This window comes from Neocloeon triangulifer, unplaced genomic scaffold (genome assembly GCF_031216515.1).
Source record: "Neocloeon triangulifer isolate White Clay Creek 2 clone unplaced genomic scaffold, ASM3121651v1 ptg000017l, whole genome shotgun sequence".
In the NCBI taxonomy this organism is placed as follows: domain Eukaryota; kingdom Metazoa; phylum Arthropoda; class Insecta; order Ephemeroptera; family Baetidae; genus Neocloeon; species Neocloeon triangulifer.
Window position 1 is genome coordinate 4,649,976 of NW_026775559.1, and position 27,381 is coordinate 4,677,356.

Consider the following 27,381-nt stretch of genomic DNA (forward strand, 5'->3'; position numbering starts at 1 on the left):
CTTAGCTTATTAATTTTTGCTCAAATTTTTAAGGTTTTATCTTTTTAAATAAAACGCAGACTTTATCCCAGATTTTTTACGATATTAATTGAACAAATATCACTGTTTAAAAATTCAAGGGAAAATTATATGCTCGCACGTGGCCTTTTATGTAGCGTTATATTAACCGCATTAACAAGGCTCTTCATATAACGATCATGAATTCATAAACGCTCATTTTAGCAAGTAATTAGCAGAAGAGAGTGCTGAAGTGCAGAATGAACGAACTTTCCTCAATTTTTTACAACTCCAAGTACCCATAGCTGTGCCGCGCGTGGGATTCACCGCCCCCTAATGAGCAATCTAACCGACAATTTGCTAATTTCCTGACGTCTCTTTGCCCGCCAGAGACTTTAATGGCCGACAAGAGGCTGAAAAATAGCCGCGAAATAAATCAACCGACCGAGCGACCGCAAAATCATAAAATTAAATTAAAAGGCCGCTCGGACAAGAGGTCAGTTTTTGCAACAGGTGCCTCGCTGGAGCTGAATAAAAATTTTATTTATGCCCTGAACATTCGTTGAGTTGCGAGTTTGTTTGTTATAAATACACGCGTGAAACACGCCAGTTGGATTTTACAAAAATTAAGTATTAGAGAAACGAGCTGGGTTGAGCAGTTTATTAAGAAAATAGGGATTATAAATACAAGAGTGAGAGCGTTAAAGGGTCTCTATAATTAAAAACGACTAGCCGGCAAAGAATTATATTTTTCTCGTTTGTGGGCTAATATTGTAATCACACTTGGATTATACTTATTAAACGGTCATAGAGTTAAATTCTCACCGCTTGGCCTTTAATGGGGGCAGGTCGATGAGGACAAAAAATAATAAACGCGCCGATACATATACCGAGTTCAATTTTTTCCACACGCACTTAAACAATCTCCAGCGAAGAGGTAGGTGATCATTAACTGCTTTTTATAACCAATTTGTGAGCGAGCCGAGATGAGAGGAGTTTTAGTGTTCGACCTGTTCCGTGTTTTAGAAGGACCAATTTTTAACAATCACATTAAAGACGATGCGCGCGGTGAGAAAAGGTTATATTTTACACATTGAAAAATGTGAAGGCCGTTGAATATACCCAAAATCGGTGTGAAAAATTTTTTACGGTTGGATCGATTTTTCGCCATTTTTTCACCGGGACGGAAAAAAAGAAGCGAGTGGTCGGTTGAGCTTTGATTTGCGGCAAATGAGACACTTGCGATTAGATTCACATCATGACTTTTTAACTCGATTTGTCTTGCACGTTTTTGTGCACGGATAATTAATCCGGAGAGGAGTGCAGCAAAGAGTTGGGTAAACGTTAGTGACAGAATTGATTAATAATAGATTAATGGTGTACAAATGCATACTGCTGATTGTAATTGAACATAAAAAACTAATCAACCATGAACTAGAAAGAAACAAATCACGGAGTAACCTTTGGCGTTTTGTTTAATTAGGAATTGAATTTATTTTGTGTTTAATAATATAAATTCAAATTCAATTAAATATTACTTTTTAGTTTCAATTAAATTAAAAATTATTTCCAACGCTCACATTGAATTTCAACTACTTGATTGGACGGCTAAATAACTGCGAATTGAAATTCCCGACATGCACTTATGCAAAATGAGGCAACTTATCACCGGACTGAGGCCGCACAGAAGTGGCCAGGTGCGTCTCGTAAATTTGCATTCTGCACGAGTGCAAATGCAGTTTTCTCTGCTCAATTACGTGTGTACTTAAGAAAATCTCTTACCTTGTGTGAAGTAGTTGGCTTTGCGAACGTAGACGCAGACGAGGGCCATGAGCTGGAGTTGCGAGAGACGTTGACGCGTCGACGGCGGCAGGGGCAGCAGGTCCCTCAAATTGGCGATCTCTGAATTAATCAGGTCACGTCGCAATTTGGATGCCCCTTTGGTCGACTTCGTCGAGTCAAAGCTGGAACACGCAGACAGAGACACGATTACATTATCATTAATTTTCCTCTTTTTCCTTGTGTCCGTCTCACGTCGTTTTTGCCGCGCCGGAGAGACTGACTGACGTGCAACAGTTGCCGTAAAAGGATGTGCTTTTTATAAACTCTTAAGTGACTCTTTTTTATAGCTTATTAATTTTTTATTTGGATTCAATTCATGTGTGTTTAACATTAAAATTATATTAAAAAACGTTTGAATAATCTTGGGGAGGTCAATTCTTGGTTAAACTAAGCTAATATATTATTTTTTAATTTAAAACCTTCTTTGAATAATGCAGAATTAAGTTTGATTTAAAATATTTCATTGTTCAACTTTATATTAAAATTGTTATTTAGTTCTTTAATTGTTAAAAAAATTCACTCACACCACTTAGCAAAGATTTTGAAAAAAATATATTTATTTATTTTAAACTTATTTTAATTATAAAACTTTTAGTTCAAATTACTTATTCTGCTTATTTATTTAATACTTTTCTAGTATGTATGGTATGTATGATTATTTTATATTCTAACTTTTCTTGTTATCATTTCTTGTTAATTTTCAATGCATTTCTATCTAGCAAACTGCTTGTCATATTAACATTTTATAGAACAACCCTTTCTCTTATTCTAGGAATCAAGAAACGAGGCTCTTAGCAGCATTCCATTGTTCTAATTGCTCATTTTAATAGCGATGCCGAGCCAGTAAGCGACACCGTCCACGCAAATTTGCAACGCAAATTGATTCCTCACACTCTTTGCTCCGTGCCTGGCGATCCCGCCCATAAATCATCATTTCAACTCACACGTTGTTTTTTTTTCTTTAACGTATCAATTTTTAATAAATCAATTTCGATAGTTCCCCACACCGGCGATTAATCAAACTGATTAGATGGGAAATCCAATTATTACAGCCGAGAGTTAGAAAAGTGGCCTAAATATTTTCAAATTCACTCCCCGATGGAGAGCGCCGGAGGTGAGAGAGATTCTCTCTTCCTATCAATCTCCACCTTCTCCAGGCATTATGAGTATAACTGGACGCACAATTTGCGATTCCACACGCGCCATTATGCATGTTTCAAAGGTCTCAAAAATCGAAAGGCCACGCAAACACAACAATGCTGTGTTTTTTTCGCCCCGAGATGGAATTTATTCTTCGCGGGACTTTCCTGAAGCGCGTCTCGGTATGAAAATTGGTGCGGATTTTCGCAAATGACCTGTAAAAATTGACAAGGTACCGCGATGTAACACTTGGAAATGCTTAACAATGCATGCCGAACACAATAAAGAGCACAACCTCGTATGCCAACCATACGCTTTCTGGTGTATAAGTACAAAAGAGCCACTTGGTCGCAGATGTTAAAAGGGCCTGTGACAAAAATTGCGAGTCGGTCAATTCAACCTCTTTGTATTGTGAAGTTTAAGCCAATCTAGGAACATAAAAAAAATATTGGGGAATATTCTCATGCTAAGTTAGCATCAGCAAATCCCACACGCCATAGCTTGTGAATATCCTCCATCGATATCTGTTAAAAAAAATGTAACAAAACAATTCTTGCCAGTATTTTTGAAATATGTATATGACAGAGTAAAAAGGTTTAGTAAAACAAAAATCAAAATAAATCTAACAAAAACCTTATTTTATTTGACAAAAAACTTGTTGCTCACATATGCTTTTTAAATAAATAAGCTCGAGTTAAGTACATTTTTCGTCCATTTTTTACATGTAGAATTAAATAAAATGAATAATAATTTTTCGTAAAAAAATGGTCTTCTCTATATAAAAGGCTTTCTCGCACAAAAAATTCTTAAGGACTGTGAAATCTTGGAACGCATAATAAAGCTTATAAATTTATTAGGCACGTTTGTATGTAGCAAAATAATAACAACAAACTTTTCACTAGAGCAATAATCCTTATTAATTTGTTTAATTTAAGTATAACAGGGCGTCATTATTTTTTCTTTTTTCTAAGTTTAGCAGATATTAATTTTTTTTTGCAATGAACAAAAATTAAATAAAAATAAAATCTGTCTCCGGCACATTTAAATAAAAATCAGATCAATCAAAAGTTAGTGTTTCAAACGTGTCGGTCAGGAAGGAGCGAGTTGGAGAAAAAGGCGTCAGGTCAGTCAGGTGACATTATATATCGAGACCTCGCATTGGCTGTCAAGTGCGACAAGCAGTCGGTGGAATGCGCGCAAATTAAGTCATAAAAATTCCGGGGCCTCGCGCTCATTGTGATTCGCCAAAAGTAGTTGGAATCAATCAAAGCGGCGGGAGGGAGGGAGGCAACCAAACCTGCACTCTCGCGAGGAAAATAAATTTTATAATCAGAGCCATTTGTATTTTCTCTCGGTTGTGTTCCACAGTCGGGGTGTTGGCATGAATTATTTCGTGTTTGTTCTGCTCACGTCAATGCTTAATTTATATGAATGCGCGCGTCGGCCGGCCGGACACTCATCTCCCTTAACTCTTTTTTTTCTGCTGGAAACAACAACAAAGATGCGTGTCAGGTATATTTTTCGGGCTTGTGCAGTGAATTAAATTATTGTAACTGTACACCACCTATAAATATATATTATGCTTCGATTGTTTCTCTCTCGGGTAACACACACAGGGCAAATGGTGAAACAATAGAACAATCGATCTGGTGGTCAGAGAGAGAGATGAGGCATTATTGTTTCATTCTGCTGCCAGAGCGCCTCGGGGATAAATCAGCATGCAGCAACAGCACCTGAATCTTGTGCCTTGTTCTTTATCATCACACCCATGGCACATCTCGCACATTGTGTGTCCACCGACAACAACCACCGCGAGAGAAAGGAGACGATGTACCTTCGATCGAGCGACGGCCACAGCTCTAACGATTGTGCAAATTTCGCAGCAAAACTGCCGTACGCGAGCTGCATCACAAAGTCAATGGTCATCGCCCATCATTAATCAACAACTTAATACATTAACTATAGGTTTCTTTAATTTTGCTAAGCAACTATAATTTATATTAATTAATATTTTTCATCAATTTCATCGACTGATTGAGAGAAGAATTAATAATAATTTATATTTGCGAATTTGCTATGATACATATTTTTTTTATCCTAAATAAAAAATAATATTTCAGTTGTCTAATTTAAATATTTGCTCATAGTTCATCGATGATCTAATTTTGATTTTTGAATGACAGAATGGGAAAAGGTTATGATATAATTTTTAGTATTTTTTTTTGCTGCTTCACGCTAAAGAGCTTTTCCAACAAAATATCATTTCCTATTATCTTCTAATTAAAACGCCTTATATCTGAATGAGAGAAATCACCTGTTGATTAAAAACAACTGTATAATAATTATGTGTTTAAATTTAATCTCCCCAGGAAATAGTGGAAATTCAGAAATTGCTATTTTTCTACTTACAATTACATACGCGTTTTAACACTTTTGCAATAAATAACATTATCCACTTTTTTGCAAATAACCGTGATAAACTGATGGTTAAATTCAAGTCAAATTATTATTATTTAATGAAAAGATTTTGTAGAATTTTATTATGATATTGACTGCATTACAAATTTAACTTTAAATTTTCTCTTTGGACACTCTTTCTCATAGTTTTCAGTTTTGAAAAAAATTCAACTCAATACATTAACTGTACTATTCAAAATGAAACGTGAGTAAAATGATATCACAAGATGATATCGCGCGGAACAATGTGCGAATGATATAAAATTGACGACAGTCGTAAACCAGGGGTCAAACTGCATCCTTGCTAAAATTTAATAAAGAAATGAATATTCGCTTGTCACCGGGCATCGCTAACAGGCGGCCGTAAAGATAAATTACGAGAGAGACGATCCGACACACAATTGACGGGCGAAAATGCGTCCGCTCGGCCGGGACAAGTCGCTGCCATAATTACACATAAATAAGCGGAGGGTGCCGGCGGCCGCCAAATTAAGCAGGCATTCCGCGCGTTCCATGCAAATATGTCGCTGGAAATGCGGCTCGCGTTTTATGGCAACATTAATTTTTCAGCCCAAAATCCTCGCGGCTCGTTGCGTTATTACTTTTCGTCTCTATTTTCTTCAGCCGACGAGTCTCTCGCCGTATAATATTGTGTTTCAGGAGGCGGAATTTATTTATTGCTGCAGAGCCGAGTGTCTCCTGCTCTTTTATCTCCGAGCCATTATTATACATTGTTCGCCAGTAAAGTGTTTTTTACACATTCCTTGGAAAACGAGATGCCGTGTTTGCAGTATCACACCTCCGCCATTGCTGTCAACCACGGCAGTATGAGGTTTCATTTGCGAATAACATGTCTTTTATATTGTGGAAATTTCACTTCTGCGACTGCAAATCGGCTATAATTTTACATTTTAAAATTATCAGAGTAAACCTATGGCATTTTAATTAAATAAAAATTAAAAAGAAAAAAGAATGCGTGCAAAACTCTATTATTTACAAAATTTATCCTTTTTTGCACTTTGCTGTATATTATTTTGCCTGTTGAACCAATATTACTGTATTTCTTTTATTCATTTAAAAAATTTTAATTAATTTTAATTACTTACTTTTAGTAAGTTATTGGCGTTTTTTTAATTAAATAAAATATTATGAAAAATAGTTTTAATTATATATTTTTTAGGTATCCTCAATGACTGTCAAATGACGTCCAGCGGTGGTGGTTAGAATTTCCATTTTTTTTCCACCAAAAATGGCTCCTAATGAATTAAAGACTTGATTCAACAATGCCAATAAATTGGTGCCTTTTTGTCCAACAATTCGTTTTTCTCCAACCAACAATAATAATTATAATAACAATAGTTTTTTTTTGCAAATGAAATATTTTTGAACTATCGGAAAATACTTCAATAAAATAATAATGGTATTGATAAATAATGATGATAAGAATAATAACTATCTCACAATAATAATAAAAATAATTATAATTCACTAAAGAGGTAAATTTGAAAAACCTATATCTCTTAAATTTATATAATATGGCTAGGCCTGGTGTCAGTTTAATGCAGCTGGCCAAAATCTGCCATTCGATCTTGTTCATATCTCCTTTCTAATCAGTATGACACTCAAGTCACTCAATGCCACACTTTAACAAGCCACAACCGTCTTTATAGTTATAGGAAGTTGTTTAAATGCTCCTTAATGGCTAATATATGCATAATCAAATGCAACCGTGGGAGGATTCGCCTAATTAATTAAGCCAGCTTCAATCAACCGCGGTGAGCGCATTTGAACGCACAACCTTGTTCCAAAGACAATAGCGAGAGCGACCAGTCCACATACATGATTGAAACATTGAATTAATGATTAGAGCAGAGAAGAGATCCGAGCTGCCGAGGTAATTAAATTTGTATTCATTAACAAAAGCTGCGCTCGTCTCATCTGCCGCGCTTAATTTCACCGGTTAAATTAGAATAAAAGGCAATGTCATCTATCACGAGAGATCACGCGTTCAAATCTCCGGCAGCTTTTGTGCCCCTGCGCGTTCGGTAAAAGTCTTTTCATTAGCACAATGGAGGCGCATATAGGGCGGGGTGCAATTTTTCCTTCTTTTTTTTCCATATCAGCATGCAGCGGCCCGTTGTCTTGCCGCTAATGAATTCGGGCTCGCGAAATTGTAACTCTTTCTTCAATTTAGATAAATAAAAAAGATACTGCCGTGCAGCCAGCCAGCGTCGTAAAAGAACAGATAAAAACTCTTTTATTATATTCTCCCTCTCGTCATTCACCAGATGTGCATATAAAAATGATGATGAGTTATTTTTCCTCGGCCTTATGCTCCTCGCCTTGCCCTCCGCCAGCGAGCACAAGCATATAGGTATAAATTATTTAAATGGGTTTTTTATTTGAGCTTGCGTGCATGTCCAGGCCGTGTGAACCAGTTTACACAAATATTTCATAAAAAATGTCGATCTGCTCCCACGCTTTCCTCCGCACGCAAGACTAATTATATTGATTGTTTTATTAATTCCTAAGCCTTCTCTCGCGTCGCTTTTCGGCACACCGTTAAGCAACACGGCAGCTTTCTTTCTTTTTTTAGCTATCCGAAGAATGGAACGAAAGCTTATGGGCGCTTCGGGACGCGCGCGCCTTAATTTTATGGCGGTTTTGTTCTTTTTGGCGCAAACGCCGAAATCGTGATTAATTATAACTCACGACCGACACTTCTCCGTTGTTTCAATTTCTTAATTATGAGGTGGAATTTCATAACTTATTCAAATGCCTTTCTGTTTTTGCGAGAAATCTGACGTGCAAATTCGTTGTGCTTGTTGGTATGCTAATTAAAGAGTTGGCTTTGAATTAACTACGCTCCTCAGGAATATATAATTAATGCAGATTTTCTATCTTTTTAACTAATATCTTGGAGGTTTAAAAAAGTATTATTGTTTTATTTTTGTGGTAATTTTTTTTTAAAGTTATGGTAATAAAATGGATTGTACAAGACTAAACTATTCTATTATGAACTTCGATATACGTTTATTAGTTTCGTAAGCCAATTTATTTATAATTGCTGAAACTTCATCTAGTTTTCCCCTAGATTCACAACATATAAGCATTTTTTTTAATTGGAATTGCTAGAAAAGTTCCAATTCCAATTCCAGTTCCATTTCATATTTTTAGTAAAAAAATTAAGGATTATCAATATTAATATTACAAAATTAATTATTCTTAAAATAATAAAATAAATGATCTGTAAATCATCTGTAAATGAGGGTAAAATTTAATTAAAACCCTGCCAGAAACCTTCTGATCGGAAAAGTCTCTTGACATCTTAGAATTTTAATAACAATGAACGTAAGATTATATAAAATAAAATAAATATCAGTTTAATGTGATAAAATAAAATTGTACTCCTCCTATTTGAGCGTTTAACTTCAACGTAAATAATTATTAACTTATGTATGTTGTAAATTATGATATATGATATTTAATATAAAATAGCTTAAAATGAAAAGAAAATAATTTAATAAATGTTATGTGATATTAATATTAAATAATATTTACAGTTACGGTCATAATCTATGAAGTTTAAAAATTAATATGCATTTTAAAGCATAGTAAGAGTGCTAAATTTCGATCGCATTCATAATATTTTTTTTTCCCAAATTAGTTTGCATTCGCATGCGTGCAAGATATTTAATTCTAATTTACTCGCGCTTTGCTTTTCCAAGAATAGACTTCTTCAGATTCAGAGAATAAACGCGATTTAAGTTGCGTATAATACTGATGCACTGATTTAATGGTGTGTATTTAATATTGATACTCTGATACATAAAAAAATAATAATAAGCCAAGCCACCCAACTTTTAATGTAATCGCAGGGACCAATGTTGTTCGCGCAGGAGGATTTGAGGCTATAAATTAGTGCGATCACCGATAATGGCCAGCGACAGCAGCATCACATGTAACATGTTCACTTTTAAGTCTATTACGATCATTTCGAGTGATAACGAGAGCGAGACCACATCGCCGAGCTGCTTTATTTTTTTCTAATCGGACGCTGCAGCCCTTTTAATTATATTCAAGAGCTGCATTTAAAACAAGAGGGGAACACTGTGTACGTTTTTTCCGACCTTCGTAAACACACGCTGTGTGTGTGAGAGAGTACTATTATTTTTTTTTAGGTACATGCGGCCTAATTGGCTGAGTTGGCTTCTCGGATTGTGGGTGGTGCTTTCCTTCAGGAATTTCAAACTGATTACGCTGCGAGCGGCTGGGCTCTCTGGACCAGAGAGAGACCAGTTCTCACATAATACGCTGCCTCCTCGAATGTAACAACGAACGTAAGCCTCCCACTATATGTAGAGAGAGAGACGGGCTGGTATGTATGTAATAACGCAACATTAAGATGCCCGGCAGACTGCTTGGAGAGAGAGATGAGATGCTTTGCATAATATTCCTCTGGCTGGCAGGCATTGTCATTATAACTTGTTATTAGCGGATCCCTGTTATTTATACATTCGACAAATATAATAATGCACATATAGCATTTGTAATTTTCATTCCGTTTTGTTAATTGAACTGCTGATATGTCTGCTGCTGCTGCTGGATGGAAAATTTCCTTTTGTCTTCGCATGAGGCGACGTGTGTGCTTTTACTCGTTTTGTATTCCGTAGCGCCGGATGGGTGCATGGATAATCATTGAAATCGGTCCCTTTTGTTTTTTAATTTCTTTTGCGGCTGCTGCGCCTCTGTGGGTGGCGCGGGCGAGCAGGAATTCCTTCTTTGAGGTCGCCGAGCAGAGGTTGATCATAAGCATTGCGAGCCGACTTTTCAAAGTATAGGCAGAACTATCTGATCTACAAGAAATATTTTTTTCTTTTAGAAATTTATTTTTCCCATAATTTTAAATGTAAAACAAATTTCTGTTGGAAAAATGATAACAGGTTTAAATTTTTTTTATAAATTTGGAATTTTATAAACCATTGAGTGAAAATCATGTACCATCTTTAAACGGTTAACAGGTGCAATAGAATATCAATTGAATAATTGCACAGAGGCGAAATATCGTTCTGAACCTTTTAGCAGCAAGTAACGGATGGTGTATTTTTTGCAGATGACTTGTGTAAATCTCGTAAATATGTATTGAAGTGTAAGTTTTCTGACTGGCAATGAATAATAAAAAAATGCTGAAATATATCATTCGTTTACACGATTGGTGAAAAAATTGATGGTAGTTTTTCAAGCCGCCATTATAGAGAATAAAACAATTTTCGGCACTCTCGTATTCCCATGCAATATCGGCAAAGTGCAATTTTTCTCTGCTTCCTTTTCGCAGAAGCAATTTTTTAAACTTCTGCATCGTGACCACCTCCAACTATAATTAGCAGGATGCCTTGTTATTAGGTTTTAATTATCCAATTTTATCAACACCTCATTGCATGCTACGGTAAAAAGCCACTCGCGGCTTTTTTGCCCAAACTTCTCAAACGCCGCGGGTGTGATATTTGCGGTCAGTGTTCATTAATCGGACCATCAAAAATATTTTTCAGCAAATTCTTACATTATTTAAAAAAATCGTTTCCATTGTAAAGTTTGAACAAGTAAAAAAAGAGATTCAAGATGTTCAGTGAAAAATAATTACGTGCAATTTTTCATAGCTGCAAAAACAACGCCTCTCCCAATTCTTTCGGAACATCTGCGCCTTTAAAGTGCGAAATTGAGATGAAAAATGAGCGTTTTTGTTTCGCGGTAATGCATCTTGGTTATAATAATTTAACACTCTCGGCAAAGAAGTGTTGCTCTCAAGTGCGAGAGAGTTAGTTTATCTCTCTTGGCACAGTATTTATATCGCGCGCGCCACACTCGTCTCTCGTTATATAAGAAGTGGAGAGATGATTTTTCTCAAAGAAACATACAAACAGGTACACACGCGCATATTTATAATAAACGAAGAGAGAGAGAGAGAGAGAGAGCGAAACTTTGCGGGGGTTCCGTTTCATTCTTGAGAGAGAGAAAATACCTGCGAGCGCCTTTGTCTTCGGCTTATTCTAGTTCTGCTGTGGCGAACACATAAAGAAAAACGATGCTCCACGGCGAAAGGTCAGCTGAGATAGTGACCTTTACCTTTTTTATTTAGGTGTGCATATACGAAACCAGTTTTTGTCCGATAATAAGCCGATATTACCTTTATAAACACACACTCACTGACTCTAAAAGAGCAAAAGAAGAAGAAGAACGTATCATGAGAATCTCCGAGGCGCGCTTATTTTTTGTTCTCCACTTCGGACCATCCATAAACTCTGTGTGTGAGGGGGAGGTATAAATAAATATGTATTCTTTCCATTGTTCCCGTATAAACTTACTTGTAATGAAGCCAATGATGACTACCGCAATATTTTGAGACACCCCCAAAAAATCTTCATACCTTTTTTTGAACATGAAATTTTGAAGTAAAATAGTTATTAAATGTGCGCATTATTTCTTTTAGGGGTGAAATTTTAGTTGCCATATTACCTGCTTTCTGATTTTACCAAGGAAACTGACAGAATAATTTTGTTACTATTAAGTATTAACTAAATTAATGATTCAATATGTTTACATCGTGTTGTTGCAGATAAAAATAAGAACAACTCGCTTGTTTGCAACGCAAAACATAGTATTGCCTCACATAGAAACATATTACTACTTAAATAATGATAATTTGAATTTAAATCGACTTTCCTCGACGAGATTTGTAAATTGTTTGAAAAAAAAAAAAACATAAACACATCGTTTTTACTCAAACATTAAACAAATCACAAAACCTATCAAGAAAAAAACTGATTTTAAATTCAAATCATCATGGATGGACCCACGATCGTGAAATTTTATCAAAAAAGTTCTTAAAATATAATTATTAAATAATCCATCTGGGTCACATACATTATTCAAAGAGGATAAGAATTAAATATTCATTATAATATTCACAATTCACTACTGGAATTGGTTCACAATTTATTATTTAAATATTTTGTTTTATTTTTTTATCTACTGATAAGAAGAGCAAAATAATATAGACAAAATATTACAAACAAAAATAAAATTAAAATGTATATAAAATTAAAATAATGAAATTTTAAAGAACATTGTAATTTCATTTTAATAATTATGTTTATAAAGTTTCACTCTTAAAAAAAACAATACTAATATTTTTTTATTTTTAATTATTGCTTTTAAATGTTTCTGTAAAAAATTCAGGGCCACAGTGTTCATTCCTTGGCAATAATAAGCCAGATATTCTATTTTTAACAATCGCATTGTTAATCAATTGGAATTTTTCAACAACGATTCTCGCCATAAATCTGCCGCAACTGCGACTTATTCTCCAAGTATTTACACGGATTTCTGTCCCGGTCTTAATTTTTCATTACATGCCGGCGATCGTCGTTAAAATTACTGCAGTGGGATTATTTAATGATATATTATTGCGGTGTACGATTTAATTAATAAAAATTAACAATCCCGTGAGTGAGTGCGCGGTGTTATTTCTCTTATAAGTCGCGGCTTGCATGTTAGCCGCCTCTAGAAAGAAGAAAATCCCTTGTATATGTTCGGAGAGCGAGATACAAGCAGTAGCAGAGCTCCGGAGCACGAAACGATCCGTGGGAATTTTCAACGAAATATTTTAATTTTATTGCCGGCGATGGATCGACCAACAGTAGCTGCTGTTTGTTTTGAAAGAGAGCCGCCCAACAGCAAAATAGGTAATCACGCTCATTACCATTCGTTTTGCGCGCACTTTCTACTTTTTTCTTTGTTCATGGAAATTCGTGGAGCTGCACGCGTTCAAGTCTCCAAAATTTTCATTTTATACACTAGGTCGTGACGTCTCGGTTTCCTGCGCTCCCAGAAAAATGAAGAAATTATTTCGAGCATTCGATACGAAACTACTCAAACACGAGTCTAGAAATGCATAAATTAAAAAATGGGAGGCACCACCGCAGTGAAATATTAGGTGGAGGTGGTGCCTGTTTTTGGCTATCTGGCCCCGGGATGAATGGGCCGAAGATGAATATGCGCGCGCCACAGAATTTTTCTCTCGATGCATAATTCATAAGGCCCGGGCAGCTCATTTGTTAGCCGGAAAAGAAATGGGCCAGAAGAAGTTTTACACTCTGGACTCAACTTTTGCAAGGGGCGCATAATTACAATCTGGTTACATTTATAAAGGCGGTTGTTGCACCGCGCCCATGTTCGCCTGCTTTTTATCAGGCCTTCCCCATCGCTCGCCGGCCGTGGAAACAATAAAATGCAATATTTCTCGGCTTTGGGGGCAAAGTTGAGGAGCTGTACAATTATATGCAAATTTTTCGCCACTAGCGTTTGTTAAACTTTAGAAGACACGGAGCATAAATTTCTCTTTCAGCATAAAGCAACGAGACTATATAACGATAATCCTCAACTCCTACATCGTCAAACAGAGCTGAGGAATTCGCTGATTTCTGATTGTGTTTTGACAATGCTTGGAGGTGGGATGTTTGAATATTTTTAAATAAAATTTATTCATTTATCGACTTTTGGAAATGGGAATGAGAGACTCTCAAAAAACTGGAAAGCTCCATCAGGAAATCAGATTAATTTAGTTTGTACATTGATTTACATACTGAATTTTATTATTTGTATACTGATACTTAAAACTTTGAAAATAGTTAAAGTAATTTTTATTTATTTTATCATCTTACTAATTTTGTTTTAATACTTCTGTACTTGGCTTTTAGTTATTTCTTTTACTTCGTTATAAAAAAAACTTCCAGATCTGCCTGATATTCATGCAGCATGAAGTTAAATAATGTTTGTCTTTAATATATAATCAATTCTTCACAAATTCTGGTAAATACACAGCTATCAAATCCTTAAAGTTGAGTAACTTTTAAATCAAGATAGTGAATTAAAAATAAAATATCATTACATGGGTAAATATTTTAAAACATAATCTATACAATCGCCAAATTAATTCAATGGTGACATTTTTTCAGTACTTCATTGACGTTTTCCTCGTATGTGACCATAATTATATTAAATAATAATAATTCACTTTATTGTGTGTGCATTAAATCATTTACCGAGTCTTTGAATCAGAATCGCGGTTGCTCTATAGGCGTTTTCTTGGAAATCGATCCGAGCATAACAAGACACAATTTACCCGAGCGACGGTGCTGAGAAAATATTCTGAGCTAAAAGCAACTTTATGATCGGTGGCCCGTTTCGTTTTATGATTTATAAAATAAACCTCGCTGCTGTACAACGATGAGAATTGGAATTAATTGAAACGATTGCGCAACGGGCGAGTTATTTTTCGTCTCTCAGGCTTTGAATTTAAAGGATTAATACTATATTTAGCGAGACCAAGTGTGTCGCATCGAGAAAGGGAAAATTTTCGAGATTTATGATGAGTGATGATTTGATGGGTGGCTCTCAATGGTACACGGAAAATGACTCAAAAGCGGCATTAAGTGAGTCCGAGAGTGAAGGAAGAAAAGTGGCCGGCCGAGTGCAGAACGAGAAAAAATAAACCAAGGGGCCGCGCGACGGCGGCGGCAGCGGCAGCGTGCGTGTATTGATATATGTTGTTGCTAACACATCGCGGGTCGCAAGTTTGTGTGCCGCATTAACGTCAATTAGCTGTATGATAAACCGAAAAAGTCTTTCTGTGAAGAAACAAGAACGCGCGATACATTTCTCAAAAGGAGAGACAGCTCAAAGTCAGTCACCAACCGCGCGGCAGCTTCACTTTTAGCCTCAAGTTGGATGACCTATGGGCTGAAAATTTATGGGCTCTATATCTGCGTAAAAGAGCGACCAGCGGTGCTCGGAATAATGCCCTCTTACTCTTGCAATCCATGTCGCATAAACTGCGTTTAATTGTTTCTCTATACAGCGTGGCCTTTTCACTCTTTGATTTATTTGATTCGCTCGCATGAAGTGTTGAAGCTTGCGATGGTCGCACAATGTAAAATATCGCCACAAGAAAAATCGTATACTGTGTTTTAACCTTAAAAAATAAATAATTTGCTAGTTTCATTTGCACTGTGCATGGCTAAATTTTACAGAATCAGGATTTTTTAAATAATTACAAAATATTATGATTGACTTAGATTAATTGAAAATTTGTGGAAAATATTAAGTTTAATTTAATAAATTTAAAAAAATTTAATCATTAAACCCAACAGAAATTGTTCTGATTTTACTTAAAATTAGATGGATAGATTGATTTAAGGAAATGTCAATGTAAATTTTTAAAATTTAGCCAGATTGGCATTCTGAGGCTCACTTTTGAAATGAATTTTTTTTATAAATTAAATTCAAAAAATAATATCAAATACTTATGGATTCCTTATTAGTCAATAGCATTGAGAGTTTACAACAACAGGAGCCACTTTTAGCCATTTTTCGAAAGAAAAAAAATTCAAAATTTCAACCATCACTACTGAATTTTGAAAAAGATTTTGCTTTCTTAATTTGGTACACATTTTTTACAAGGATTCTCTTCTTATGTAATTAACAATCCTTTTATTTGACCTGCTCGGAGAGAGAATAAAAGAAAATTAATTAAAAATAAACAAATAAAAAGCCTTTTACTTTGCCGATTATATTATATAAAAGGCAGTATGCATATAGTATACAATTCCTTTATAATGATGCTTTGGATATTAATATAACATCATACGATCCGGGAGAAGGAAAAAATTGCCCTTTTTTAAATGCTTGGATCGCGTAAAAGCAGCAGGCGAGATGAGAAAAGTCTCGCGAAGCACGCGGGCAAATAAATAAATCTCTGATTGCGCGGCGGAATTTCGCCTCGCGATCAAAAGTGGCCTGGGAAAATGCCGGCCTCTTGTGTTTATCCGGCGATGATTAACCCTTGCTGCATGCACAAACACTCTCTCGGCGTGCATGTTTGCCATGTGAATCGTTAAAATGCATAGGAGTCACGAAAGTAGCTGCAGCGCGGCTCAGGTATTAATTTGCTCGCTAATAACGCGAAAAGCATACATCAACACCGAGCGAGAGCAGAAATAAAATCCCGCAGTCTCACGTACAAGAACATAAAATGCAGCACACGTGAATTTGCTCCGCTTTTAATTCGCCCTGCCGGCGAGAGCTGTTGCCGCTCAATATGCGCGAGAGAGAGTAAATAATTTATATGTATATGTGCATGCGGGGCTTGTTATTTATATTTACTCGTCGGCTCTTGGTAGGTAACCATTGCTGTATGTGTGCAAAAACAATGTGTGTATTTTGGAGTTAATTAACACCTTCTTCTTCTTCTTTTTGCATAAACACTTACCGGCGCCAGACGCGTGATTTCCCAGAGTTATCTCTCTTCCAACATAGCTCTGAATTACATATTATATTTTTATGTTTTAAGCCTAACAGGATGTGCGCTCAAATTGTCATTTTCCAAGAAGATTCAATGTGTGGTCATCCATTAGGATTGATTTCAAAATTGTCAAGTCAAAGAGATATTGCAACACTGAGACGAGACTCAATGCGGCGAATGGGATCATTTATTATCTTCAAAATTTTAGCAAGAAAAATCAGTCTCCCTTCCCTAATTTTTTTTTAATGTATGTAAATTTTTTTAAACAATTTGACAAATAAATAACAACGCATATTATTATTACATAGAAAATTGACTCTCAATTTTATTTTTTCATTGCCATAATATCAAAATGAAGTCATTTCAACAATGTGGGTTAAAATTTCCAACAATTGCTCTCATTGTTGGAAAGATTTGATTTGGCTATGTCAGTTAGGATTCATCCACGGCTCGCTGCGGCGGAAGTAGTGTTTCTGACCTTCTGAAGTTTTGCTACTGGTTGATGCCGTTTTGTCCTACTATTCCCTTTTAATAAAATATGCGTTTTACAACTGTATATAAAACCAAATAATGATAAAAAAAAAAAAAAAATAGGGATGAGCATAAAAATTAGATGCAACAATAAAATTGATTAATATCCTTTTTTAATTTTTTTACCGCTTTTACTTCAGGCCAAAAGATTTTAATGAGTTTGAAATAATTTAAAAGAGATACACCGCTGAAATTTTTCAATTTAAAAAAGTTTTATTTTATTTTCCTTTTAGAGTGGGTAGCTATTTTCACAGATATATACTAGCTATATCATATGTGCCGCTATGTGCTTAAAATTTCTCAAGTTTTAGCATTACATCAATAAACTCTATTTACAAATTGTATATAAAGCCTTAATATGAAAATAATGCACACAAATATTCTTTTATTTGTAATGATTTCAGTCTATTTGTCAATTTTAAAATTTTAATTGTTTTTAAATTTTAGAAATTAGGGTTAAATGAATTATAGCGAACTGTTTCCCCAAACAATTCAACTAAGTGATTATATTTCCTTTTTTTTAAATCTCAACAATATTGAATAAGCTGAGATTTATCATTGTGTTAAAAAGCGCTCTAATAATGTATAGGGATGGAAATGATAGAATGAAATATTGCATTTTGTAACATCAAAACATACGAACAAGATAAATTGCGCATTTTTGCGCGTTTGGTACACGGATGGAGCGAGAATCCGCTTTAGTTGGAGGCGGTGGGCAAAATAATGTCAAACGTAAACGTCCACTTAGAGAGTGCCGGTAATATATTCTCGCGCTCCGGCAGCAGCAGAGTGCACTGCGCAGCACAGAAATGCGAGGCCCATCTCACAGTGGTCCAGTGCCAGCCAGCGGTGGCGGTGGTTGAGAAGATGTATCAAAGTCTGCGATCAGCGCTCGAGACACACACACACGGCGCGGGCAAAAGCATGACTCGGACGCGAGAGACGACGGGCCTTTAGCTACCTCACATGAGCCTAATGAGTCTTCATTTACATAAAACACGACACGACTTCGGGGCCGAACGCGGAAAAATCTCCTCGCGAGAGCTGCATCTTCGCTCGGTGCATATTATTTTTTACGCTTTTCGCCTGACGTCAGAGTGCATTACTGCTTTTTGCACCGTAATATTTTTATTCGACGCTCATTTGCTCATTTGCATCTCCGAGAGGCAGCATGATTCCCGATGCGCGTGCTTTGATTTGAATTTTATTGTTTGCATTATTCTCGATTCTCTTTTTATGCAAATGTGATTTGGGTCGCGGGAATTCGAAAAATTCCTAATTGTCTCTCGCGGCGCACTTCATGACCGCTGCCGGCGCAATTCTGTCTGCACAAAGAGCGCGGAAATTGCATCCTTGTGTGGGGGCGAGACGCTGGGAAAATCTCTCTTCGCAATTATATTGCCCTAACTGTTCAAAAATAAGATGCAAAATTTCGCTAATGAATGCCGAAGCAATTCAGTAGTCTTAACTCTTCGTGTATTGTATGCTTGAAAGGTTAATTGCCAGAGCAGTTCAAGGAAGTTAATTTTAATAATTTGCTTTAAATTGTTCTCAAATTTAACGAAACACTTTTTTCTTTTTAAATTTAGGAAATTAACTTGGACATCATGAGTCTCTACTAACTAAAAGAGTTATTATTTTCAATTTAAATATATTTTGTAGACAAATTTAACAATATAAATTGAAAATCATAAGATAAATTGGGTCTCTATTATTTTTTGCACTGAATGCACAAAAAGCAGAGAGCTTAATTTTAATTAGAAATATAGTTTTAATTTTCAATATATTAAAAATTTTAAACAAAAATTATGCAAATAAAAAATGTAGAATAGATTAATTTTTTTTAAATATATTTGATGTAATTTTCTCTGACAAATATTAAAAAAAGTATATATATAATTTTTTTTATTTCTTTATTAGAATAGAATTGAAGCAAACATAATTAATAATTTGCTGATATTGCCAATTACTGAGAGATATCGTCAAGCAAAGTCAATCAAAGAGCCAAAATTGATCTCTTTTACTTAACAAATGATAAAATTTGATTTTTGAAAATTAAAATCATTCCATAAAATTATAGATAAATTATGAATTATGCCATCGCCCATTTTATTTTTTTTTTTTTAAGAAAGCCGCGTAAAATTATTGATTTATTATTATGAATAAGAATATCAATAAGTTGTGTCGCGATTTATGACGCGTTTAAAAGAAACATCAACACGCGCAGCAGTTTGTTCGAAATAAACGGTGGCGTTTTTCAATTAACGAGAGTTATGTATACGAACGCGTGTCTTAATAGCGAAATGCAATCCAACCAGTAAGTGCACTTTGCCATTTGCCAGGAGAGAAAGAACAACACAGGTGATGGATGGACCGATAATTCACAGCTCATACTTGGCGGCGTGACATCATTTGTTTATGCGAGAGGTGCAGATTTGCATCTCCACCGCGGCCGTTTTTCTCACCCATCTCAGAAAAAAGATCGCGAGGAGAGAATAATTGTGAAATTTCATTCCGCGAAATCACTCTTTGAGCTGTCATTCATAAATTTATTTGGCCGCGCGCCGTAATTGCGGGAGATGAGGTAATGATCGGTCTCTCTCATGCATGGGAAAAAACTGTTTCGCTCTTCTATGCACGCGGCCACCAACCTTATAATGGGCATTTATTATTAAATTTGACATTATCCTTCAGGTTTGGAAGAGCAATCGGCGATTGTGAGCGCACTGTAGACGGTCGTTTATCTTTTTGCCTGGGTATATATTTTTTCAAAGGAGGAAATCGGCCGAATCTCTTTTCCCAACGTATTTATAAAACAGCGCTTCGTTTATCTTTCAAAGAGAAGAATCCCAAGAGCGTTAGTTAGAAGGTTAGAAATTTTGGGCAAGTATCAATCAATCGCGATAGTGAATGTCGAGCTTTTTCACTCTAACGGGGCAAATTTGCGCGGCTCATTGTGTGAGAATCGACAAAATTGGAGATAAATCAAACAAAATGTTTGTTTCCAACAGTTTACGGACTGATTGTTAAGCGCATTAAATCCGCCGGGGAATGCCTGTTTGCCCGTTTTCGGCTGCAGCTTAATTGGCGAGAATCGGCAGGATGAAAGAAAGAACGATGATCATAATTCGGCGGTAGTCCTTACCTGCACATTGTTACGAAGTATTCCGTCATAAACCAGCCAATGACAGCATTCCAAAATCAATCTGCAAACAGAGAGAAGAGAGGTTCAAAAGGGCAAAGCATTTAAATGATTTTAATGCCAAAAGTGTTTGTATGTTTTTCTTTGTAAATATGCATTTGTTTTATTTCAAAAGTAATTCTGGGGAGAGTGAAACAGTCGGGTCTGTTTGTTGTTTGCAGAAAACCGCTCTCGTTATCTTGATGCGAAATGTTTGAAATTATTTTCTGATTGTGCCGCTTAGCCGACGCGCTGCTCTCTCACAATCTGATAATTCGTTCATGTGAACACATTCTTATAGTGAAAATTTATCCGATCGGGACCGCCTGTAAGATGTGGGCCTCATAATTATATCCACGTTCAAAGAACGAATTGCTTTTTTTTATTAGAAAATAAATTTACAAACTGTAGATGATTCTTGCGCCCCTCACAACAAAAGTTAATTCTTCGTCTTTGTAATTTTTTTATCTTATTGGAATTAAACAATATTCTTTATTTTCGCAAAATAAATAAACGATTCTTCGATCCTTATTTATAATTTGATTTGTTTCAAATTTTATATTTTTTTATGTAAAATTCAGCGAAAATGACCTTATCAAAGATAACAGAATAATGAGGAAAACCAAAACTGGTTTAGTTTAAATCATTGCTTTACAAAATTTTTTCTAATTTGCATTCAACTACAGAGTTTCGCTAGATTTTAATCGTATAGCTAATTGATCTTTCAGTAAATTTTAATCAGAATTAATTTAATAAATACTTTTTTGTCAGTGTGAAATACTGAGAAATTTTTATGTGATATAAAAGGTTCCTATAGTTTTGTTTAGAAATTTCGCTCGTCTAAAAATAATTTTCAAGACTGGTATAAGTTTAATCGTTTCATATCCATACTTCATCTACAATATTCTGTAATGTAATTACTTCAATGCTAAATGTCCGATACAATTTATTGTGAAAAACGGAAACCAGAGCTCTTGTTGAGGAAAATGAGCAAATCCTATTTATACATGATAAGTATAATAACCTTATGAAAAAAAATCAGCCGCGACATGGAATAAAATATATGCATTAATTTAAAAAGTTTATTTAAATTTATATTAATAATGCTATTTTTCTGTATTGCAAACAGAGTGCTCACTTAAACAAATAATGTGACTTAATTATTGAATTAGCCCGTTTTTCAGGCGGCCCTGGCACCGCTCACTCTCACAACAAAGTACTAAACCCTTGGCTAATATGATTTCCGATCAGATTTATTATTTCAAGCCTCAAGAGTGCGCGGGGCGTGAACTTGTGAACAAATTTATGGCCACACAAATATTAAATAACACGTCGCGCTCTTTTATATACTCTTGCTCTCTTATATAAATTTTTTGTGTAATATCTCTCGTCGTCGAGAGAGCAGAGAATGAAGTTAGTTTTTTTCCACCTGGACACTCACTTTAAATCATGTTTGTGCATTGTGCGGATTCATTTCACAGACTGAGTCGTCGCTGCTTGTAGGAGTGTGCGGAGAGAGAGAGAGAGAAAGATAATTAAATTAACATAATAATGTGACATTAAATTTTATGAATTTGTTTTAAATCAATACGAGGAGATAAATTTTATGCACACGAAGACAGAAGATAAAACAACATATAATACGCCATTATTACAGTTGTTAAGTTCGAATGCACTTTTATCTGGCCTTGGTCATATATTTTAACTCTATCCTTTTACCCCTTCACCACGCAACTCGCGACTAGAGAGCTCTCAGCGGGCAGCTTGCGATCGGCCGAGGCGAGTGCCCCAGCAACTCCACAGTTCCTATTTTACATCCGCAATCACTGTGTGCCTGCCATTTTTATTGTTTTATCTTCACAATATGACATTGATCATGTTGGTGAAGTGCAATTTGCTCAATTTTCTTATCAGGAATCTTGTTCTCAACATAACGAAGGAAATCCCTAGCCCAGCCGAATTCAATTTTTGCATTGTAATGAAATTAATAGATTTAGAAGTGAGAGAAAAGAATGAGCAAAAAATGTTATATTTTCCTCACAAATCATTAAAATTACAGGTAAAATTATAAACCTGGGAAATATAATAAAAATCTTGGACACTATTATTGGCAATCCTAGATTAATCTGAGTATAATGGGCGTGACAAAAATAAATTAAATTCGCATAATTTATCTGTTTTGGCTGCAGGGCGTTAATATTGAACCAAGTTTTAGTGGTATGATCAACGGAAATTTTGTTGGAAAAGATGAAAATCCATAGAGGATGAGATATTCCAGAATTTATTGAAACATAATGCACTTGGTTAAACAGCCGTTTTTTGCTGTGCCTCATTTAAAAATTTTATTTGTTACAATCTTTAAAAGATAAAAACAAGCTATGCAAGAAGATAAAAATATATCCGTAATAAAAATAAGAATTTCAAGCCTTGTTTTCGTAAAAAAGCAGGCCAAAATAAATTAGGAGAGATTTTTTTGCATATTTGGCTTATGTGCTTTTAAAATCACATTAATCTTTGGAGTTGCTTGAAAAGTAAATTCATGAAAACCAGAACTTGACACTAACACAATGGACAGAGCACTTTTTAGCGCGGCTCGGTGACAAATAGGACTGGAATTTTGAGATTCCATGCCACTACTTATTCAAATATGTGAAGCTTGCTTTGGCAGACAACAAAAGACGCTGTTATTTTAAAATTTAAACAAACACATAGGCGGACTCTTTACGCAATGACTAATAACCAATGACCACCATAACTATTTATGACAGTAATTCGTTAGGTAGCGTCCATTTCATCAATTAAATTAAATTGATAAAATTTGCAAAGAATATTTGCAAGGGAAGAAATCAAATGAAATGATAAAATTGATAATTGAAATACTATTCATTCCAAATAGAATCTAATCTGATTATTTTTTTAATTCTCAAATGTAAAGAAACTAAGAAAGGGGTAATTAATTTGCTGAAGAGTTATATTGATCAGCATAAAATTAATGCAGACAATTTTATACAGAGCCCATAAAACTTCAGATAAAGAGAATGAAAAAAATCCGGAGAAGTCAATTTGGATTGAACTGCTTTCAAACAAACCTGGCTGCAATTTGCAATACATATTTAGATAAGATGAAAAATTCAGGTTATAAAAATTAATTTATTTTATTTAATTGATTAAGACCACATTTAAAATTTTCAACTCGAATCAATTAATTGGTTTTTGAAGTTACTCAATTTATTAATTTATTTCACTCAAACATTAGCTACTTCCCAAATGGAAAGTAAAAACCAATTTGCTAACAATTCATGCAATTGTACTGTGGAATTAGAACCCAATTTCTAATACACTAGGAGTTTAAAAAACTCACCAAACGAAGAGTCACCCTGGATCGGGTCGGCGAGGGCGTCAGGCACAGATGGGCGAGAGGGTTCACACGCGACTGAAGGTCCAGGTAGTACGAGAGCGTGATAGTATTTTTGCTCCGCCTCTCAGGGCACGATTGGCCGCCGCGGTCTCGGCACCACGTGCAATCGTCCTCCTTTTTCTCACCCGCACTATGATTATTTCCATCAGAGCTGAATTATATATGAAGACCCGCTCCGTGTGTTTGCGACGCTGTGTATAATTCCACTTTTCGTTTCCAGTTTTGCCTGCCCACCGCTGACGTTTTATTTTGCTCTCCGCGTCGGCCAGCCGAAAATTTTAAATTATGACAGCGGAGATGAAGCAAAATCAGGCAGAAGAACACCTAGCAGAATTCTCACTCGTCCCTCCTGGCGTGTCCATTGCTTTCAAACGTTTCGCATCTTGCAGTTTCATCTAATAAAAAATAAAACCTTTTTTATTAATACATTAAGTCAGCCATCACAAAATTATTATGGTAAATGTTTTTGCAACAATGGTAATATCGTAGTAATAATGTATTAATAATAACAAATTTGTCTTTTTATGATTTATAATTAAAAAATTGTAATTTTTTATTTATATTTTTGGCCGTTTATTATAAATTAATTTTTTTATAATTATGTGTTAAAAATGATATTTTTTAAAAACAAGTTTTTAAAATAAACATGGTTTAAAATAATTGACAATACTTATATATATTTAAATATTTCAACAGCGATATTAAGAATTGATATCTTTACACTTAATTTGCTTGGGCAGCAGAAAAGTGCATTATTATTGTCATGCAAAGTTGAGAAAAAATTTTAATTGAAACGAAAGCCATTTTTAAGATTGAAACATTTCAAATTCCCAAATATTAGTTATAGTCCACATAATATTAAACCAATGAAACAGAAACACTATTATAAGTGTAATTTAAAAAAAGAACAATACGATTTTTAATTATCGAGTATAATTATATCTTATATCACAATTATAAGGAAGCTCACGCAGCATAAATTTATTATATCATTCATGCGTTCTTATCTCAAAAGCTACAATGAAATAAATTTATTCGAGTATAAACATTAATTGTTTAAAAAATTCTTCTCTTTTTAATCCTAGATATAAATGTATCTATAATTTGATATTTGGCTATCCCATCTTAATTAAATCCTCTATTTTTTCAAAATTTTCTAAATTAATACAACGCAATACAAACTAAAACTCTTAATAGTAAAATTCACCTGCGCTCCAAAATCTGGAGGCAGTGGTGCCCATTTGAAGCACCTGAGTTTCAGGGGCCGCGACAAAAGCTCTATCGAGAGCCATCTGAAAAGGATATGGTGAATTACACAGAGGTTCGGGCACTCGGCGCCGACGACTATCGACCCGACGGAACAAAATCATGTGACTCGGAGAGCTTGTGGTCTCTCATTGCGATGCTTGTTGCATTTCTTCTTCTTCGTCGCTAAACATACCTCGATTACAATCGTTTGCAAACTAGTGCGGCCGCAGCGGCAGATCAATTTCATTTCGCAAAATGATTCCGCAGAGTTCGGCGTCAAACTCGACCAAGGTGATATTCTCCATTTGATAGCGTTTCATTCAATAACTCAAATTCCTTTGGCATGTTTTTTCCCGACAGGTAGCCTTTTTGATACACCTGCTATTCATCGCATGGTAAGTTATTCGGGGCGCGGTTGTGACAATTTTAATTATCTTTTAATTCATATCTTAGGGGTGTCCAAGGCATTTGGAGTCCGGACTCTTATCTTTTCTACAACACTTTCTTCCTGTTGACGCTGCTGTGGGGAATTCACAGTGCTGATGCCGAGGATCCAATTCAATTGGTATGAGCCTAAAATTTATTTTGAAAAAAAATTTATTAATTTCATATCAGAATTTTTTTTTAAATTTTACTGATAAATTATTTATAAAATATAATATTACAAGTCATTTTAGAAAATATTAATTAATATGAATGTTATTTTCATTATTTTTTACTGTTAATAAACACTTCAGAAATATTTTTTATAAATTTCAGAAGTAAAAAATTTTAATTTATATATTATTTTCCTCATTATACGTAATCAAATAAATTTTTATTAAAATTCCATCTATTTAAAAATTAAATTTATGTGCCATGAAGATTAATTTTGTAATCAAGTTCTCTAAAGTAGAAATCAAATAATACAGTTTATTAACCAACCTTTTTGCTCAACGTTGTGATTTAATAATTTTAAAGATCATGATCATTATTTTAAAACTGTTAAAATTTCTTTTTTATTAATTTCTTCCAGAGTCTCTGCATAAATATCCTGAGCATTGTTCTAGACATAATTGTTCTCTCCATTTACTACCCAACCTTCGTCAGCCTAAGTAAGCCATCTGCACAAATAATTTTTCCCCATATTTATTAAATCCTGGAAAACTCGTTTTTTAAGTCGGAAGTGAAAGGTTCAGCGTGGGCATGGCCATCATCAACCTTTTGCTACGGCCCCTGTCGGCTTTCGGCCTTTACCGCACCCTTCAGGACAGGGTTGGCTCGACCAACGTCAACATTCTGCCCGGCGGCCCCAACGTCCTGGGCAACGTTTTTGGTCAGTTAACATTTTTTTTTTAAAGCAAGGGTGCGAATTGTGTTTCCGGGCAATTCTGATTGTTTCTAGGACAGACGAGTCCTCGAGGCCCTTACGAGGACATGGACCAGAGCAGAGGTCAACCGCCCGTGGCACCGCAGGGAGCGGCCGCAACTGCTGACAAGACTTACTACAACATCGGATAGCAAGGTTGAGCGTCCTGTAATTAAATTGGTGACTTACAAAAAAATTTTAGTCAGAGCTAGAAAAAATTTCTTTTAAATTTGAACAAAAAATTAATCACATCCGCTGGCAAAGTCAAGCAGAAAAAGCAAATGAGATATTGAAATATGACACCGCAACCTTATTATTTTGCACCCATCGAAATTTCGCTTTCTTTAACATGACAAAACTCACCAAGACAATATTTAACTTAGGTTTTGACGTTTCTTCTTAAAACTGTGCCATTTTTATTTGAACCGCTAAAATTCTAAAACGAAGATAGCGAATGCTGGTCAAAATATTCTTATACATATTATTGTCTCTCAAAAAGGCAGCTAAATTAAAAATAAAATACACATTCGAAAACGTAAGATTAAAAATTAATATTAAAAGCAGGGATAATCTCGTACATCAGCCCTTCACAAAATATGAATTTCCTATAACATTATAAAAAAGCATATTAACATTATTCCAAGTTTCTTGATTTGTTTACTTATTTTTTTTTTTAACATTTTTTGTTTGCTCTCTGTTTTTGCGTGATATAAGATAATTATTAGATTAGAATGCTGACATTTTCTTTAGTATTAATTATCAATTCTATTGCTACTTCTATATTTTGTAAACGCGGGGGACTTCATTCTAAATGTTTCTAATTTCAATAAAATTGAAAAAAATCTCTTGAATAGTTTTAT

The 27,381-nt window shown here is 34.9% G+C and overlaps 2 protein-coding genes across 3 annotated transcripts in view; one reads left to right on the forward strand and one right to left on the reverse strand.

Moving 5' to 3' along the window:
* Positions 1-23,953, reverse strand: part of LOC132203071 (PAS domain-containing protein cky-1) — a 39,913-nt gene extending 15,960 nt beyond the window's left edge. The window contains exons 1-3 of the mRNA XM_059630528.1: positions 23,869-23,953; positions 20,472-20,532; positions 1,780-1,961 (exon numbers count right to left, since the gene is read on the reverse strand). Of these exons, the coding sequence (XP_059486511.1) occupies positions 1,780-1,961; positions 20,472-20,500 (211 nt within the window). The 5' untranslated portion in view covers positions 20,501-20,532; positions 23,869-23,953. The remainder of the gene's footprint in view (positions 1-1,779; positions 1,962-20,471; positions 20,533-23,868) is intronic.
* Positions 23,954-25,273: 1,320 nt separating this feature from the next.
* Positions 25,274-27,365, forward strand: LOC132203186 (type-1 angiotensin II receptor-associated protein). Of its 2 annotated transcripts, none has more exons than XM_059630769.1 (6): positions 25,274-25,464; positions 25,534-25,568; positions 25,627-25,738; positions 26,189-26,267; positions 26,333-26,488; positions 26,563-27,365. In XM_059630769.1, the coding sequence occupies exons 1-6, from the start codon at positions 25,429-25,431 to the stop codon at positions 26,646-26,648; spliced, it is 504 nt and encodes a 167-aa protein (XP_059486752.1). In that variant the 5' UTR covers positions 25,274-25,428; the 3' UTR covers positions 26,649-27,365. The 2 variants fall into 2 exon arrangements, with proteins under 2 accessions (XP_059486752.1, XP_059486751.1); XM_059630768.1 differs by having other exon boundaries at positions 25,277-25,464; positions 26,558-27,365.
* The last annotated feature ends 16 nt before the right edge of the window (positions 27,366-27,381 follow it).

Bases quoted from the DNA above. Each gene is read 5' to 3' on its own strand.
- LOC132203186 (XM_059630768.1), top strand. From the start codon at position 25,429: ATGATTCCGCAGAGTTCGGCGTCAAACTCGACCAAG. The intron at 25,569-25,626 runs GTAAGTTATTCG...TTCATATCTTAG, and splicing joins CACCTGCTATTCATCGCATG to GGGTGTCCAAGGCATTTGGA. The intron at 26,489-26,557 runs GTCAGTTAACAT...GATTGTTTCTAG, and splicing joins CGTCCTGGGCAACGTTTTTG to GACAGACGAGTCCTCGAGGC.